The sequence below is a fragment of the Papio anubis genome, chromosome 1 (genome assembly GCF_008728515.1).
Source record: "Papio anubis isolate 15944 chromosome 1, Panubis1.0, whole genome shotgun sequence".
In the NCBI taxonomy this organism is placed as follows: Eukaryota; Metazoa; Chordata; class Mammalia; order Primates; family Cercopithecidae; genus Papio; species Papio anubis.
The window spans coordinates 195,161,047-195,178,100 of NC_044976.1; the positions used below are offsets into that span (position 1 = coordinate 195,161,047).

The following is a 17,054-nucleotide window of genomic DNA, read 5'->3' on the forward strand; positions in this document are numbered from 1 at the left end:
AACAGGAGGAGGCAGGGTATTGTCAGGAGTCTCATTCTGGATAAACGCTGGTTAAGAACATGATGTGGAAATGCCCAGTGACAGCTGAATAAATGAGAAAGAAACCCAGGAAAGGACTCAAGGCAGGAAACAGCCAATCTTCGAATCACTGACAAATGGAGAATACAGAATAGGGAGGGGGAAAAACCAGTGAACCAAGAAGGGGATTCTGAGGCATGACACAGCCATAGGCAGAAAAGGGCCCAGGGATGACTGAGAAAAATGGTGAGAGTGAAGAAAGCCAACCAGCCAAGAGCAGTGAAACCAAGAAAAGTTTCCCAGAGGACAAGGGCACTGTCAAGTGTTACAGAAAGTCAAGGTAAAGAATCTACAGCTTGAACGGGATTTACAGACTAGGTGATTACTGGTGACTTTAGCAGGAAAAGCTTTAGCATAGTCATTAACACTTTCTGACTCCTCTCGACCTGTGACAGCACTTAATCGCTGGAGCATTTACTTGGCATTTAGCACACTTTCAACAATCACACTGAAGCCCTCCTGTGCACCAGACTGGGGACACAAGAGGAATAACTGACACTCCAGGATCCTGGAATCTGGAAGTCAGGTGTAAACAGCCAACCATGACACAAGAGAATGACTGCTACAGGAAACCAGTAAAGGGAGTATTACTTAATGCAGTTTGGCAGACGCTTAAACACCTACCATGACACTGGGCACTGGATTAACACAGATGAGTCAGACCTAAACATACAAGCTCCCTGAGGTCAGGGCCTTTCTCTAATGCACTGCTGTGTTCCCAGCACCTCACAAGTGTCTGACACACTGTAAGTAATCAACACATATTTACTGAATGAGTGACTGAATGAACAAAGACATGGACCTTTTCTTTCAGGAGCAGGAAGGGGTGGATGCTTCAAAAACTGCAATTTGTTGGCCGGGCGCGGTGGCTCAAGCCCGTAATCCCAGCACTTTGGGAGGCCGAGGCGGGCGGATCACGAGGTCAGGAGATCGAGACCATCCTGGCTAACATGGTGAAACCCCGTCTCTACTAAAAATACAAAAAACTAGCCGGGCGTGGTGGCGGGCGCCTGTAGTCCCAGCTACTCGGAAGCTGAGGCAGGAGAATGGCCTGAACCTGGGAGGCGGAGCTTGCAGTGAGCCGAGATCGCGCCACTGCACTCCAGCCTGGGTGACACAGCGCGAGACTCCGTCTCAAACAAAAAAAAAAAAAAAAAAAAAACTGCAATTTGTGACCTGGATTAAAGAAGCAATAAGGGCCAGGCGCGGCGGCTCACGCCTGCAATCCCAGCACTTTGGGAGGCTGAGGTGGGTAGATCACCTGAGGTCTGGAGTTCGAGACCAGCCTGGCCAACATGGTGAAACCCCATCTCTACCAAAAATACAAAAATTAGCTGGGTGTGGTGGCGGGCACCTGTAATCCCAGCTACTTGGGAGGTTGAGGCAGGAGAACTGCTTGAACCCGGCAGAGGCTGCAGTGGGCCGAGATCGCGCCACACTCCAGGCTGGGCAACACAGCAGGACTCCGTCTGGGGCGGGGGTAGGGAGGGAAGGTTGGCCAATGAGCCTGTTCTGACAGCACGTCTGCACAGAACATGAATCACGGTACTGGCAAGTGACCGGCCCGCTGCAGAAGCATATACCTCTACATACATTTTATCGTTTAACCCCAACACCTCTCCAAACCAGACATCATCTCCTTTTCACAGATGTAGGAATAGGTTCAGAAGAAACAGATTAGAAGTGGCCAAGCAGGGGCCGGGCGCGGTGGCTCAAGCCTGTAATCCCAGCACTTTGGGAGGCCGAGACGGGCGGATCACGAGGTCAGGAGATCGAGACCATCCCGGCCTACACGGTGAAACCCCGTCTCTACTAAAAAATACAAAAAAACTAGCCGGGCGAGGTGGCAGGCGCCTGTAGTCCCAGCTACTCGGGAGGCTGAGGCAGGAGAATGGCGTGAACCCGGGAGGCGGAGCTTGCAGTGAGCTGAGATCGCGCCACTGCACTCCAGCCTGGGCGACACAGCGAGACTTCGTCTCAAAAAGAAAAAAAAAAAAAAGAAGTGGCCAAGCAGGAATGTTAACACAAGCCTGGCTGACTCCAAAACCCACGCATGTTCTCCACTCCATCAAGCTTCCTGGGCTTACCTCAAGGAAGCATTTTCTGAACAAACCAGGGATTCTCAATCCTAATCTGAAGTGGAGACATTATAAAGCTTCAATTCTATCACACCAAAAAAACACCTTATACTCCACCAAGACTTAGCAAGCAGAGCCTCATGGCAGGCTAGGACTGAGTTCTTCCCAGAAGACACATCCAAAACACAAGTTTTTCTACCTTAACAACGGATGTCTCCTGACCCCTTCCTCCAGAAACCAAATGGCCAATCTCATGCCCACTTCAGCTTGTGTCCTCCCTCTGTAGTCAGACAAGGAGGGCTCCCTCAGCTTGCATTTCCTTCCTGAAGAGTATTCACTACCTCTCTTTCAAACACTGTGTATCACTCAATATTCTATTCCTTCTGCTCTCAAACGTTTCCTTTCTCTACAAAAGGAGGTAGAGAAAAATGTAGCCACCGACTAATAAAAAAGCATATCTTACCTCAATTAAAAGTATTAAGTTAAACAAAATAGGTGACAGTTTTTTAAGAGCATGACAATAAGAATTTAAGGTTAAAAGTTTAAGTTAAAGTCACTCTCTGATTTTTTTTCTTTTTATTTATTTATTAATTAATTTATTTATTTATTTATTTATTTTTGAGACGAAGTCTTGCTCTGTCACCCAGGCTGGAGTGCAGTGGCACGATCTCACTGCAACTTCTGCCTCCCTGGTTCAAGTGATTCTCCTGCCTCAGCCTCCCAAGTAGCTGAGATTACAGGCACCTGCCACCATGCCCAGCTAATTTTTGTATTTTTAGTAGAGATGGGATTTTACCACATTGGTCAGGCTGGTCTGGAACTCCTGACCTCAGATGATCTACCCATCCCGGCCTCCCAAAGTGCTGCGATTACATGCATGAGCCACCGCACCCAGCCTGATTTTTTTTTAATGCACCATTAAACAGACATCTAAGCCATCTAGCATGCACACTTACAAGACCAAGCTCAGTGACTGACAACGTGCCAGCAATCTTATCCAGGTGATGGTACCCCAGAAGGAAATACAAATGTGAACAGCAAAGAGACAACTATCCACATCCCCCAGCAACAGGTTTAATGTTAAAACTAGTATTAGAAGCGGTAACTGAGCAAAGTAATTCATTCTTCAACCATTCAACAGATATTTGAGTGTGTAATGTTTACAATTTTAAATAGTGATCATGAGAAGGAGACACGTGAGCAACACTTGAAGTAGGGAAGGTGGTTAATGACACTGGTATCAAGAGATGCCCTGGCAGAATGAACAGCCAGTGCAAAGGACCCATTTGTAGAGTCCTCCCCATCTTGTTGTAGACTTAATTTACTAGGAGTAAAATGGGAAGCCACTGCAGGGTTGTATCAGAGCAGGGAATTATCCAACTTTCATTTTAACAGGATCACTCTGGCTGTTATGAGAATACAACATGTATACAAAGAAGGAAGAGGGAGATGGGTCAGGAGACAACTGCAATGATGCAACCGACAGATGATGAATGATGACCTGGACCAGGGTAGAAGCAAAGGAGTAGAAAAGTGCTCAGACTGCAGATACGTTGTGAAGGCAGGGCCAACAGGATTTCTTAATGGACTGGATCCAAGTGACTTAGCAATTATGAATGCAAACATGTTTGAAGACTACAGTCCAAAGTCAGCACTCTTACCAGCCATTCGTTGTAAGTTCTCTCTAGACAGTCTGAGACTACAGAAGAAAGAAAGAGTAGTCAAGGATAACCCTGAGGTTTTAGGCCTGAGCAACTAGAAAGATGAAGCTGTCATCAACTGAGATGGTGAAGGTTAAAGATTGAGCATGTTTAAGGGGTGAGATGAGGAGTTCAATACTGGACATGTTGAAATTCCTATGATACACGGAGTTTGGAAAAAAAAATACTTAATATTTGGTTATTCAACAAACATTTGAGAACCTCCTCATCCTTCCTGTTTTTGGACATGTGTTACCTTCAGGCAATAGTGAGGTAAAACAAAGTCCCTGATCCTGAGAGCTCAGCCTAAAGATACACTAAACAAGCAAGGACCACACAGGGCAGGGAAAATAATTTCTGTAACTGAGGTCTGTTTAGGATGCTTTAGCAACATAGAAGAGGAGGACCCAAAAACAGCAAACAGCAACACCTGCAAAGGTTTGCAAGTGACAGTAAGCATACAGGGTACCAGGACCTTCAGGAAATCTAACTGGTATCCAGTTGAGAGGAACGTTAGCAAATGGCAGAGGATGTCAGTCTTTCAGAATCCCACCAAAGAAAGCTTACAAATGTCTACCACTTACACAGGTTCAGATTCAAGAAGTACTTTATGTGGCCAGTGGTAACAATCATAGGATACTCAAGGCTAGTTACAGAACTGTGAAAATGTAAGGGCTGTAAGGACCCTCTTCTGTAGATGAATATACAGATACTTAATAAGTAAGTGGCAACAGTGGGCTGGAACACAAGTGCTGTGGTTTGAAAGTGTCCTCTAAAGTTCACGTGTTGAAAACTTGATGCTCAATGTGGCAGTGTTAGGAAGTGGGGCCTGATGGAAGGTGTTTGGATCTTGGAGGCACCACCCTCATGAACTGGATTAATGCCCTTATCATGTGAGCAGATTCGTTATGACAGGGGCGGGTTCCTTACAAAAGGAACCTTGTTTGAACCTCTTGTGCATGAGGACACGCACTTTCTCTCCTCCCCACCCCCGCCCCTTGCCCTTCAGCCTTCCAGGATGGGACGACCATGACACAGCAAAAAGGCCAGGTGTCAGACCCTCAATCTTGGACTCCTTAGCCTCCAGAACTGTGAGAAATACATTTCTGTTCATTATCAGGTATTCTGCTACAGCAGCACAAAACAGACTAAGACACCAAGCTACCTAAATCAGTTGTCTTCAAACTAGGGTACGTGAAAACTTCCCGAGCCAAGTGACAGCAGGGACACCCTTTCACAATCCGGCTTCTCTCATTTTACAAAATAAAGGCCCATCACCCCTCCATTCTGAATCCATGCAAAAGGGTGATCTAAAATACTCAAGCTGATACTGGAAGATGAATGACTTAATGATGGAATAACAATTCCTTTTACAGGTCTGGAGGTTTCCAGTTTTCCTGCTTTCTACAAAATTAGAGGAGATGAATGGCAAGCTAGTTGATTCATAAAAATCCACTGTATTTTGACATATAATTTCAAAGGTAAAAACTGAGTCTGATTGACCTTGATATAACAATATTCTTTCCATTTCCATCTACTTATTTATGTCAACAGGGTTCCTTAAAGCTTAGAGCTATACAAATGAAAAATCTTATTCTAGTATTAAATAGTAATTATCCACAGAATCATCAAATAATTCGGGGTGGAAGGCTCTATCTCATCAAGATGCTTTCTTCAAAAAAAAAAATGTATAAGATATCCATTTGGTTTTTTTTTTTTTTTTTTTTTTTTTTAAGACAGAGTCTTGCTCTTGTCACCCGGGCTGGAGTGCAGTGGCACAATCTCGGCACACTGCAACCTCTGCCTCCTAGGTTCAAGCTAGTCTGTTGCCTCAGCCTCCTAAGTAGCTGGGATTACAGGCACCCGACACCACGCCCAGCTAATTTTTGTATTTTTAGTAGAGATGGGGTTTCCCCATGTTGGCCAGTCTGGTCTTAAATTCCTGACCTTAGGTAATCCACCTGCCTCGGCCTCTCAAAAGTGCTGGGATTACAGGCGTGAGCCACCACGCCCGGCAGTATCCATTTGTTTTGATGAATTTTGTACTAATAAGTACAGTAGTAATGCAATCCAAAAGAAATAAATACTTAGATTCATGAGAACAGGAAATAAAATTTTAATGTATACTTTTGTCACATATGATAGAGTGACAAAATATTTTCAAGCATAAAAAAATGAAATTAAATTAATATTTTGCAGGGGAAGCAAAACTGAAATGATTGAGGAAAAAAGAAAAGTGAACATTTCTGACTCAAATAAGAGCTTGTTCATCTACAGGTTTTACAATGTATGACAATAGGTCAAATTATTACAGTAGTTAGAACTCATCAGATAACTTAAAAGAATGAAACAATTGTTGTTTTTAAGCAACAATTGTTTTCAACAACTCTTTATTTACAATGAAAAAAACTGATGTCAAAAATACGTGATGCGGCCCAGTACAGTGGCTCATGCCTATAGTCCCAGCACTTTGGGAGGCCAAGACAGGAGGACTGCTTAAGGCCAGGAGTTCATGCCAACCTGGGCAACATAGTGAGACACAGTCTCTAAAACAATAATAATAATAACTAAGTTTAAATATATATATTTTATAACATAAAAACATTTTATAACATACAAAATATATTATATTTTATAACATATAAAAATATATGTATTATATGTGCAAAATGGGATGAAGAATTCTCCAAAATTCTCTTAGTGGTTATGAATGCAAAAATGTCTTTTAGACCATAGTCCAAAATCAGCACTGTTGTCAGCCCATTCTACCACAAGCTTTATCTAGACAGCCTAGGAGACTAGAAGCCTGCGAAGGGCAAAGACAGTACTCATCTCCACTCCCAAGGAAAAGCAATCCCAGAGACACAGAACTTTGGACTTCTACAAGACAGGCAAGGGAAAGCACAGCATGCTAGCTGAGATGACAAAATAGCCCTTGCTCCCTGCTAGTCAGCCAAAAAAAAAGGTAAAAATGTCAGACCAAATAGCATACTTATGGGCTGAATAAGGAAATAAAGCAGCACAACTCTACAACCCACACAAAATTTTTATGTTTCTGCCATGTATGTGTCAGGCAAAATTCTTGCCAAAGACTACATATCACAGGAATAAAAAGTACTGCTTGCTGGTCCCCTGTCCCATAGGGTACTGAAGGTCAAGTGTGGGCTTTCACAGAAATACTGACACCTTTCCTATAGTTTCACAGGGAGAAACCAAGTAAAAACAACTGCTTTAAAAAAAAAAAACAAAAAAAGAAAGAAAAAAACTCATCTTATGGAAAGAGTATTGCTAAAAGCAAGTTGGCAAAGCAAATTGTTTTCAGAGTTGTTACCTTCTCTCATTGTTCAAAATTCTCAAGCATACATTTAGAACCATTGCCCCCTCACGTAATCAAATTACCACTTATGAGGCCTGAAAGTCTAATGCTGGAGGGCTTTGTATGGTTCTTTATATTTTTCAGGTTATTATATTAAATCGTGTACTAATGGAACTTTTTTTGTTTTTTCTGAGATAGGGTCTCGCTCTGTCGCCCAGGTTGGATTGCAATGGTGGGATTAAGACTCACTCCAGTCTCAACCTCCTAGGGCTCAGGCAATCCTCCCACTTGAGCCTCCCAAGTAGCTAGGACTACAAGATGAAAATATTCTAGCTCGTTTTAAAGAAAAGTCATAGCATAATTGGAGGATGGGAACATCATGATTTAGTAAGTACTATAAAATGATAACTTTCCTCTACTTGGATCTTTTTAGGGGTAACTTTTTCAAATATGATAATCATTAAATAAAAATTCAGAAGACTAAACTTAGAACAAAACCTTCAGTCTTGAATGATCACCAAAACTACCACCACCAAGGCCATCCAAGAATCACCAAGTATTAAACAAGATTTTTAAAAACAAAACATCTTTCAATCTTCAGTCACAAATATTTTAGTAACAATCGAAAGATTTTATACTATTAAAGAAATTATGTTTCTAAATGTTTCCTTTTTCTTTTTTTATTCCTACTTTGTATGTCATAATTATATATGGGTTATGCTTATATATTTTATATATATGGTGAAAAGATCAAATGCTTTCATGACAAATCAGCTTAATGACTGAAATGGTTTCATGGACATGAAAGCATACAGACATATGCATACACACTCGCATATAAAAGCATACCCTCAACCCTTTTTTATTGATTTTAAAATACTAAAATACAAGTCTAAGATTTAGAGACCGTAAGTAGTTCCAACAGCACCACTACCAAGCCCACTAGCAAAAAAGGTCAGGTCTTCAGCAGTGAAATTCCCAAAGACAATCTGTCTCCACCACAGAACCTCATAAAAGCAAGATGTGACAAAGAAATGACATGAAAGCAAATGCTATGTAGTGAACTGGTAGGTGACCACAGACAGAGTGAGCATCAGAAACCATACTTCAAAGACACTCAAGGAACAAAGAAGAAATACAGCCTGAGGAAAGGCAGCAGGAGAGGAACTACTGGAGGCAGCAGGACCCAGGGTTTCTTCATTCTACCAGATATCCTGCTAGGCATAGCTCGGTGAAAAAGCAGGAGTTTCAGGCAGAGCAGACAGCAAGTGCGGACATCCTTGGCTGGGGGAAAGCCTGCCATGCCGAGAGTGGGTGTGGCTGTACTAGCTAGAGGGGGAAAGGGAAGGAGGTCCCAAGGGCCAGATCACACCAGGCCTTCCCCGCCATGGCAGCAGTTTGAGGTGATGGAAAACACACAATGCCAGCTCTGAGAAAAACAGCAGAAGGAACAAACCAGCCCCACAGTCCCGGGAACACCTGATAGGAGGGTGTGGAATACGTGATCTGGCTGGATGGGGATGGCGACCGAGGTTCCAGAACAGGGCAGTGGGAGCCGACACGGGTCCAGAGCACATTCTGAAGCACTCCAAAAGCAGATGCTGACTCATGGCCAAGCTGCACTGAGGTGGCAGTCCACACCTCAGAGGGGACGGCATCTCCTCTCGTGCCCTATATTGGTCACACGCAGGCCAACCTCCCTAAAAATACTCATACGAAGAGGCCACTGCTTGTGGAGAAAGTTCAAAACAGATACAGATTTTAAGAAGAAAAAAAAAAACTGGCCGGGTGCAGAGGCTCACACCTGTAATCTCAGCACTTTGGGAGGCCGAGGCGGATCATGAGGTCAGGAGACCGAGACCAGCCTGGCCAACACAGTGAAACCCCGTCTCTACTAAAAGTACAAAAATTAACCAGACATTGTGGTGGGCACCTGTAATCCCAGCTACTCGGGAGGCTGAGGCAGGAGAATCGCTGGGGTTGCAGTGAGCCAAGATCGCACCCCTGCACTCCAGCCTGGGTGACAGAGCAAGGCTCTGTCCCAAAAATAAATAAAAAATAAAAAATAAAACCCTAGATCCCAATCCCAGTCCTATCACTAAGTCAAAAGTTCCCCTAACCTCATCTTCCATTGTCATCTACCAGTAGGGAAGACTGGTACCTGACTTCAAAGGGAATAGATAATCAAATGCTTTAATGATAAAGTGACTTGGTGATAAAAACAGTGGAAGAAATTTAGAAACAGTAAACTGCTAAGGACAGAGACCTTCTCTCATGGTTCCTTAAAACCCTTATTTCCCCTCAATCCCAAGCACTTAAACAGGTTAAGAAAAAGTATTCTCTCGTAGAACACATACTCTAATGGAAGAAGCAGTCAACAAATAAGCATAAGCCAAGAAAGATATGGTAAGTCTATGGAAGCAGAAGAAAGAAAAAATAATTCTCATTAAGGAAATAGGTAACAAAGTTCCCTCGAGGAAGTATTAACAGAGTTGAGCCTTAAAAAGCCTAAAGGCCATTCCAAAAAGAAGACGACTGAGAAAAATGTTAAGTGAAGGCAGTTCAGTAAGATGGTCTGTGTGCATTTGGCTGTATAGAAAAATAAGGTCGGGCATGGTGGCTCATGCATGTAATCCCAACACTTTGGGAGGCCGAGGCAGGCAGATCACCTGAGGTCAGGAGTTCGAGACCAGCCTGGCCAACATGGTGAAACCCCCCACCTCTACTAAAAATACAAAAAAACTAGCCAGGCCTGGTGGCACATGCCTATAATCCCAGCTACTCGGGAGGCTGAGGCAGGAGAATTGCTTGAACCTGGGAGGTGGAGGATGCAGTAAGCCAAGATGGCACCACTGCACTCCAGCCTGAGTGACAGAGTGAGACTCCATCTCAATAAAAAATAAAATAAAAATAAAAACAATAAATAGCCTGGGACCACGTTCAGGGGCCAAGGGGATTTGTACTGTACTGATGTATTTGACCTGTACTGAGCAATGGGGACTTACCCAAGGTTTCCGAAAAGGAAAATGGCACAACCAGAGCTATTCCTAAGGAAGACCATTCTGATGACAGTGTAATGGAACAGATTCAGAGGCTATTTCAGTTGTCCAATGAAGAGGTCACAGGAACAAGGAACAGGCAATAAAAAGGAAACAGAACGATACCCAAAAGTCACAGGTATGTATGCAGGCAAAGAAGTTTAGCCTGGGTTTTTTTCCCCCTTTTAGTGTTGTCACTACACCTGTCCTTTAGGGGGAAATATGAGAATCTGGTTTCGTTTGGTTTTGAGATGGGGTCTTGCTACATTGCCCAGTCTGGAGTACAGTGGCACTAAAGCTCACTGCAGCCTCCAAGTCCTAGGCTCAAGCCATCCTCCTGCCTCAGCCTCCTGAGTAGCTGGTGGAACAAACCACCATACATGGCTAATTTTTATTTTTTTTTTAGAGACAAGGTCTCTCTCTGTTGCCCAGGCTGGTTCTGAAGTCATCCTCCTGTCTTGGCCTCCCAAAGTGCTGGGACTAGAGGTGTGAGCCACTGTACCCAGCCATAATCTTTTTTGGTTTTTGTTTGAGACAGGTCTTGCTCTGTCACCCAGGCTGGAGTGCAGTGGCACAATCACAGCTCACTGCAGCCTCGACCTCCCATGCTCAACCAATCCTCCCACCTCAGCCTCTAAACATGCAACACCGCACCTGGATAATTTTTTTATTTTTGTAGAGAACAAGTCTCACTATGTTGTCCAAGCTGAGAATCTGGTTTTTAACATAGGTCAAAATAACTTTCTCAACCCACCACAATTTTCATTTTATACAGACGGGGTCTCACTGTGTTGCCCAGGCTGGTCTCAAACTCCTGGGCTCAAGCAATCCTCCTGCCTCCACCTCCCAAAATGCTGGGATTACAGGCATGAGCCACCAGGCCCAGTCTTGGATTTTTTTAATAACAAAAATATCAACAATCTTAAAGGATGACAAACTATCAATCAATTGTATGTCAAAAATGTACAAGCAAGCTTGGGCAACATGGTGACCTAGTCGCTACAAAAAATAAAGATTAAAAAGCCAGCCCGGGTAGTGGCTCATACCCGTAACTCCAGCACTTTAGGAGGCAGAGAATTAGCTTCTCCCATATTGGCTCACCACTATTCCCATTCCACACTTTACCCAAGTAACACCAAAAGCTTGTCCTGATTATCAAGTCAGAACAGGTGACGACTGAGAAATACACAAGAACAAGAACAGAGTTATTCACCTTCTAGGGTGGCAGTTTTCACCCTGATGGTAACTAAATTATTTAGACGATTACCAAGGTCATTTTGTTTCTAAAAGCTCATATGCAAGTTTACGTCTCCTCCCCACCTTAGGAGGACTGGACTTCAGCTTAAAATCTGGACCCCACTACATGCCAGGCAGGCACTGTGCTAGGAGGGCTGGGAAAACAGCCACGAACACACACACACACACATATAAAAGCTCTCAATCCAACAGGCGTATGCCAGAAGGGCAAGAATAATTCTAAAAGAACAGGTAAAGCTTTCTGAAAGGGCTAGCACTCTGGTTTTGCTTTGAATTACTAGTATAAGTCATAGTAAAGAATACATTCAAAAATTACAAATTTTTTTAAAAAGCCTTCAACCAGGGAGCACACAGAACAGAAACTTCAGGACCTAAAGCAGGCCGATTCCTAACCCTGGGAGCTAGGGACGAGATTAACTTCATCAATACAGAAGTTCCACAGGGCCAGCCGCCGTGTCTAGCTGGGCTCCTTGCGCAAAAGTCGTCCAGACCTGGAGGGAAAAACGTAAAACCAAAATGGAGGAGGGGCTACGGACGCGTCGGTTCGGGAGCGAAAACCTCGTGGCTCTTTCCTCATGGCGCCAACCAGCCTTCCTGCTCTGCTCTCCCCAGCCCGGGGAAGCATCATCCCGCCTCTCCAAACCCGCACACCAGCACCCAGCTCTCAGGCTCCCCTGAGGAACCCGTGCTCCAAATGAAGTTGGAGGGTGTTAAACGGTGGGAAAAACAAGTAGCCACATCTTAAAGGCTGTTAGAGGAGCAAAGAAAAGAAGCATCTGGGAGGACTCCACCCTTCTCCACCTGCAGAAAAAGCCCCGGGTAAAGCTAGGAAGTCATTTCCCTCGTCTCTTCTTGCCTTGCTGATAAAACAAAGGAAACAGGCTCCTAAGAGTGTCAGACGCCCATACGATGACCCCCTTCCGTGGATCCAAGACGCGTACGTCCCGGACACCGAAGAGCATGGAGCCAGTACAACTTTCTCATTGAAGTCGACCACGTTTCCTCTCATAACCTTAAAATACAGAAGCCCCTACTATTACCGTTTCATTAATGTCACGGCACCTATTTGGCTCTCAGGCTTTTACCCGGAAACCCCTGTAATCCCCAGCCCTTGAGTGCAGCCCCAAACGGGGCTCCCCTTCCCCGGGATGCCGCCTCGCGCGTTCCCGCCACCCTCGCCCTCCCGGCCGCGCTTCCCGGCTCGCTCCGCCCTCAGCACCGGGCTGCGCCGCTGGGCGAGCACGTCTGTGCCAGACCCGGGCTGGGGTGGGGGGGTGGGGGGCCATCGGGGGTTCGTAGGGGGTCCTGCGGAAAGCCCTCTCCCCCAACACTGGACTTGCAAAACAATAAGCATCCGCTTCCCTGCCCTTCCCCCATAGGACCCCGGCCACGAGTTATTAACGCAGGGGGAGAAAAGCGAGGGGAGCACTCCAGCCCTGCGATCGTAGCCGCGTACCCCCAGAACCTCCATGGCCCGAGTCTTCGCCCGCCCCCGCCGCAGCGCCCCCAGGCCGCGCGGGGCGCACTCCGCGCTGGAGCGCGGCCGGGAGCGGAGGCGCGCGGGCCACGCGGTGGCTGCAGCAACTGACATGGCCCGCGGCCGCCGGCCACATGCGCCGCCGGGACCAGAGCCGGGAGGGGAGCGCGGCTTGGGGCCCCGCCGTACCTTGCCGCTGGCCGTTCCCCCGCTGACGCCGATAAGGAAGGGCTCGCCGCCGTTGGGCTGCTGGTGGTTCTGCAGGGTCTGCTCGCTGTCCCCGGCCATGGTTCGCGCCGCCCCTCCTCCCGCTGCCTGTGCGAACGGACGCACGCTCCCCGCCCGCGCCCGCGTCGGCCTCCCTCCGCTTCCCGCAGCCGCCGCTGGGCGCTGCCGGGGCCGAGGCTGCTGCCGCTCGCCTGCGAGCCGTTCAGAGCCGGGTGATGGGGCTGGGTTTCCCGGAGGAGCCAAGAGCCTTCCTTTGCCCGCAGCGGCCGGGCCGGTTTACATCCCAGGCAGAGGTCAGCGTGATGCTGCTGCTCCAATCCGGGCGGGCAGCGCGCTGCTATTCGCCGAGGCGGAGGCGGCGAGGCGTCTGGCCCCAGCCTCCGCCCCGCCCGGGCCCCGCCGCCGCCCGAGGTCTCTGCGAAAGGTGTGAGCCCGACCCTCCCTCCCACCCGCCCGGTTAACCCTTTCTCCGACGCGCCCTAGCGGACCCTGGGGGAAAGAAACAGGCTGTTGTGTGTTTCAATTTGGTATGCTACCACCTATTTCAGAAGGGATAAAAAGCTTGAAGGAATTAATAGGCAAATTGAATAAGAAGGAATGGCCCAGGTTTGAGAAGCAAAATTTGAGCAAGCTTGGAAGATTAGGGTGGAACAAAGAGTTAATGTCATTTACCCATTATCCAGACTAAAAACTTGTGTTTCCAAAAAATGAGGGTTCTTTTTCCCTTCTCCCGTTCGCCAAGATAATATGTCAGCCTCTGGCTTTAGATATTTCCTGTCTTGGAAACCCCCCAGCGCCATCCTTTTTAGCAGGCCTGTCCTCGTGCGACTCTACAGAAGGGCAGTTTGAGGGGCTTATCTGAAGGGTGCCCTCCCTTGGAAAAGCAATTCCCTTCTAAACTACAGTATCTCAAATCCCATACGCTGAGCTTCCTATGGAGTTAGGGTATCTGAAAACATACTGACATTTTGATCCATTAATACCTTCGATTGAACTGATTTTCCAGAGATTGGCAATCAGTCACTTAGAAAGGCAGTTTCAGACTCCACCTCTGGAGCCAGATTTCTGCATTCACATCCAGGTCCCTGAGCAAGTTACTTAACCTCTCTGTGCTTCAGTGCTCTCATCTGTTAAATGGGAATAATAATGGCAAATACCTCCCAGGATTTTTGTGAGAATTAAGTGAATTCGTATATGTAAAGTTCTCAGAACAGTGCTGGTACAGTCTAAGCCCTATATTAGTGTTTGAAGAAAAAAGGTCTCTAAAGGGCTGAAACTGGAAAGAGAAGTTTTGCTGGGACATACGTGAGAGAGGTAGGACTAGCCCAGTAACTTCCAGTCTCTTCTTCTCTGAACTTGGGACTGGTATCAATGAGCTGATGGGGCCTACAATCTAAAACAGAATTTACGTCGATAGCATTATCTTTTGAAACTTAGTAAATTACCTTAAATTGAAAATTATTTTGAAAAAAATAATTTTCTCTCAAGCCAGGGAAATCGAGGCTGCAGTGAGCCATGATTGCCCCACTGCCCTCCAGCCTGGTCAGCAGAGCCAGAGCCTGTGTCAAAAAACAAACAAACAAACAAACAAACAAACAAAAAAGGATACCAGAAAACACAAACCTTTTTTCACTTTTAAATTACAGTTGACGAACAACACAGGTTCAAACTGGGAGGTTCACTTTTATGCAGCTTTTTTTTTTTTAACCAAAGGCATATGGAAAATACAGTATTTGTGCAGGTTCCCCAGGGCTGACTGTGGGACTTTATGTGTGGATTTGGTTACATGTAGACCGTCCTGGGACCAGTCCCTCCGCATATCTAGGGATAACTGTATTTTATGTCACCATCTAACATCAAACTCTGTAGCAGCTCAGACAGGAAACAGATGGGGAGAGTGGCCACTACCTGGTACCCAGAAGCAGGCATTTAGGTGAAGTTTCCTAAAGGTGTGCCTTACCAAATAGCTATGGAGTGGGTGAGTTTTAGGTGGTCCTAGAGTTAGCCTCTTCTCCAGAAGGTCTTTTCTCTACTAGATAGATTTATTAGTCGTCATGGACTTTTGTAGAACTCTTTATAACCCATTGGAATTTGGAAGTTGAACCTACAACTGAGGGTTAGCTTGGGGATATTAGGTAGTTAAGGAGAAGAAGAGGAGGATAAAGGAATGCCAAAGCCCAGTGGGGTGGCTCATGCCTGTAATCCCAACATTTTGGGAGGCAGAAGAGTGAGGATCATTTGAGACTAGGAGTTCGAGACCAGCCTGGGCAACATAATGAGACCCCCATCTCCACAAAAAGTATAAAAATTAGCTGGGCATGGACCTTTTTTCTTCAAACACAGGTGCACACCTGTAGTCCCAGCTACACCAGATATTGAGGCAGGAGGATCACTTGAGCCCAGGAGTTCGAGGTTGCAGTTGTGATCATGCCATTGCACTCCTCTATCGATTGTCTCTTAAAAAAATAAAAGAATGTCATGTCTTTCATAAACTTTTCTCAAATCTGCACCTTCCTTGTCATTCCTATAGTGTTTCTTCCATAATATTTTATCATAAAAATTTTTAAGCACAGTTGGAAGATTTTACAGCAAACACCAATATACCCACCACCTAGACTCTATCATTATAAACATCATACCATATATATACTTGTTTTAAAACATAACTGGTCATCTACCCATCCCTCTATCCATCAAGGCATTTTTATTATAGGATTTATTTCCTTTTGCTTTGTTAATTTTAATTGACTTAACTCCACACTGGCTTATACATTTATATATATGTGTGTGTGTATATATATATATATAAAACTATAGCCCTAACACCTAGAACAGTTTCTGGCACCTTGTAGGGCCTCAATAAATGGAAAAAGATAATGTCTCATTTCTGCATCTCCCAGGCCCACTGAGCAGAATGACAAGCAAGTGGGAAGCATTTAGTACATGGTAAATGAATGAACAAATGAATGAATATGAAGTAAGAAGACACCAACAAGTAAACTTCATTTCTGTCACTTTGGAAGGAAAGGCTTGTTCCCTTGATAGCATTAATGTGGTTACTACACTTATTTCTGAATGTTTCATTTTCCTGGCATTCCAGAGTGACTGTCCCCATCTAATCCTAGTATTAGATACACCTATTACCTAGTTGAGCTAATTCATTAACTGAGTTAATTCTCCATACTTCTCTGCACTTTGTTTAATAATTATAATATTTGACCTCTGTGCATGAGTTAATATACATGAAAGTGTCTGAAAAAATCAAAAGCGTTCTACATAAAGGTAAGGCCTAATTAGCAGAGGGCAGCCATCTGTACTCTGTACTCCCTGTTTTTCTTTCTCTTTCCTATCCCTAGGGCTGGCTTGCCTACATATAAGGAAATTACCCGTGTCCATTTAAATTATGAAGAGTACTCTCAGCTCCAGTGACCTCAACAAGGACTTTCACGTCTCTGCCCCCTACAAAGCAAGGCAGGCTGCCTGTGCTATTCCCTGTGCTGTGTCATCCTCTCTTGGGAGCTTGGTCACCAAATCCCATAGCTAGGAATGTTCAAATCGCATTTGAGCCTACCATAACAATTACACTGCAGATTCTGAATTAAGTGATTTTGAACTGTCCTCCTTCCCCTCCTACTTAAAAAAAAATCGAAATTTTTGACAAAATTCAGAGTTAGAACAGATCCAAGGAAATACATTTTCTTGGTATCTGTGATGATTTTTTTTTTCTTTTACAGATTTCAGTCTGATCAAGTTCTGGCCTAGTTAACATTTGGGGATGAAGTCAGCATGAGTATGCAAGTGCAGCTGTAGCCAAAGAACAATAAGAGACATTGCTGTTGACAGTCCTTTGTCTGCCTGCCTTCTCCCCTTAAGTAGCCATGG

The 17,054-nt window shown here is 45.2% G+C and overlaps 1 protein-coding gene across 1 annotated transcript in view; it reads right to left on the minus strand.

Annotated features, from left to right (window-relative positions):
- The window catches only part of UCK2 (uridine-cytidine kinase 2), an 84,613-nt gene extending 71,047 nt beyond the window's left edge, over positions 1-13,566 (minus strand). Inside the window, exon 1 of the mRNA XM_003893493.3 lies at positions 13,134-13,566. Coding sequence (XP_003893542.1) covers positions 13,134-13,232 — 99 coding nt within the window. The 5' untranslated portion in view covers positions 13,233-13,566. The remainder of the gene's footprint in view (positions 1-13,133) is intronic.
- Between the last annotated feature and the right edge of the window lie 3,488 nt (positions 13,567-17,054).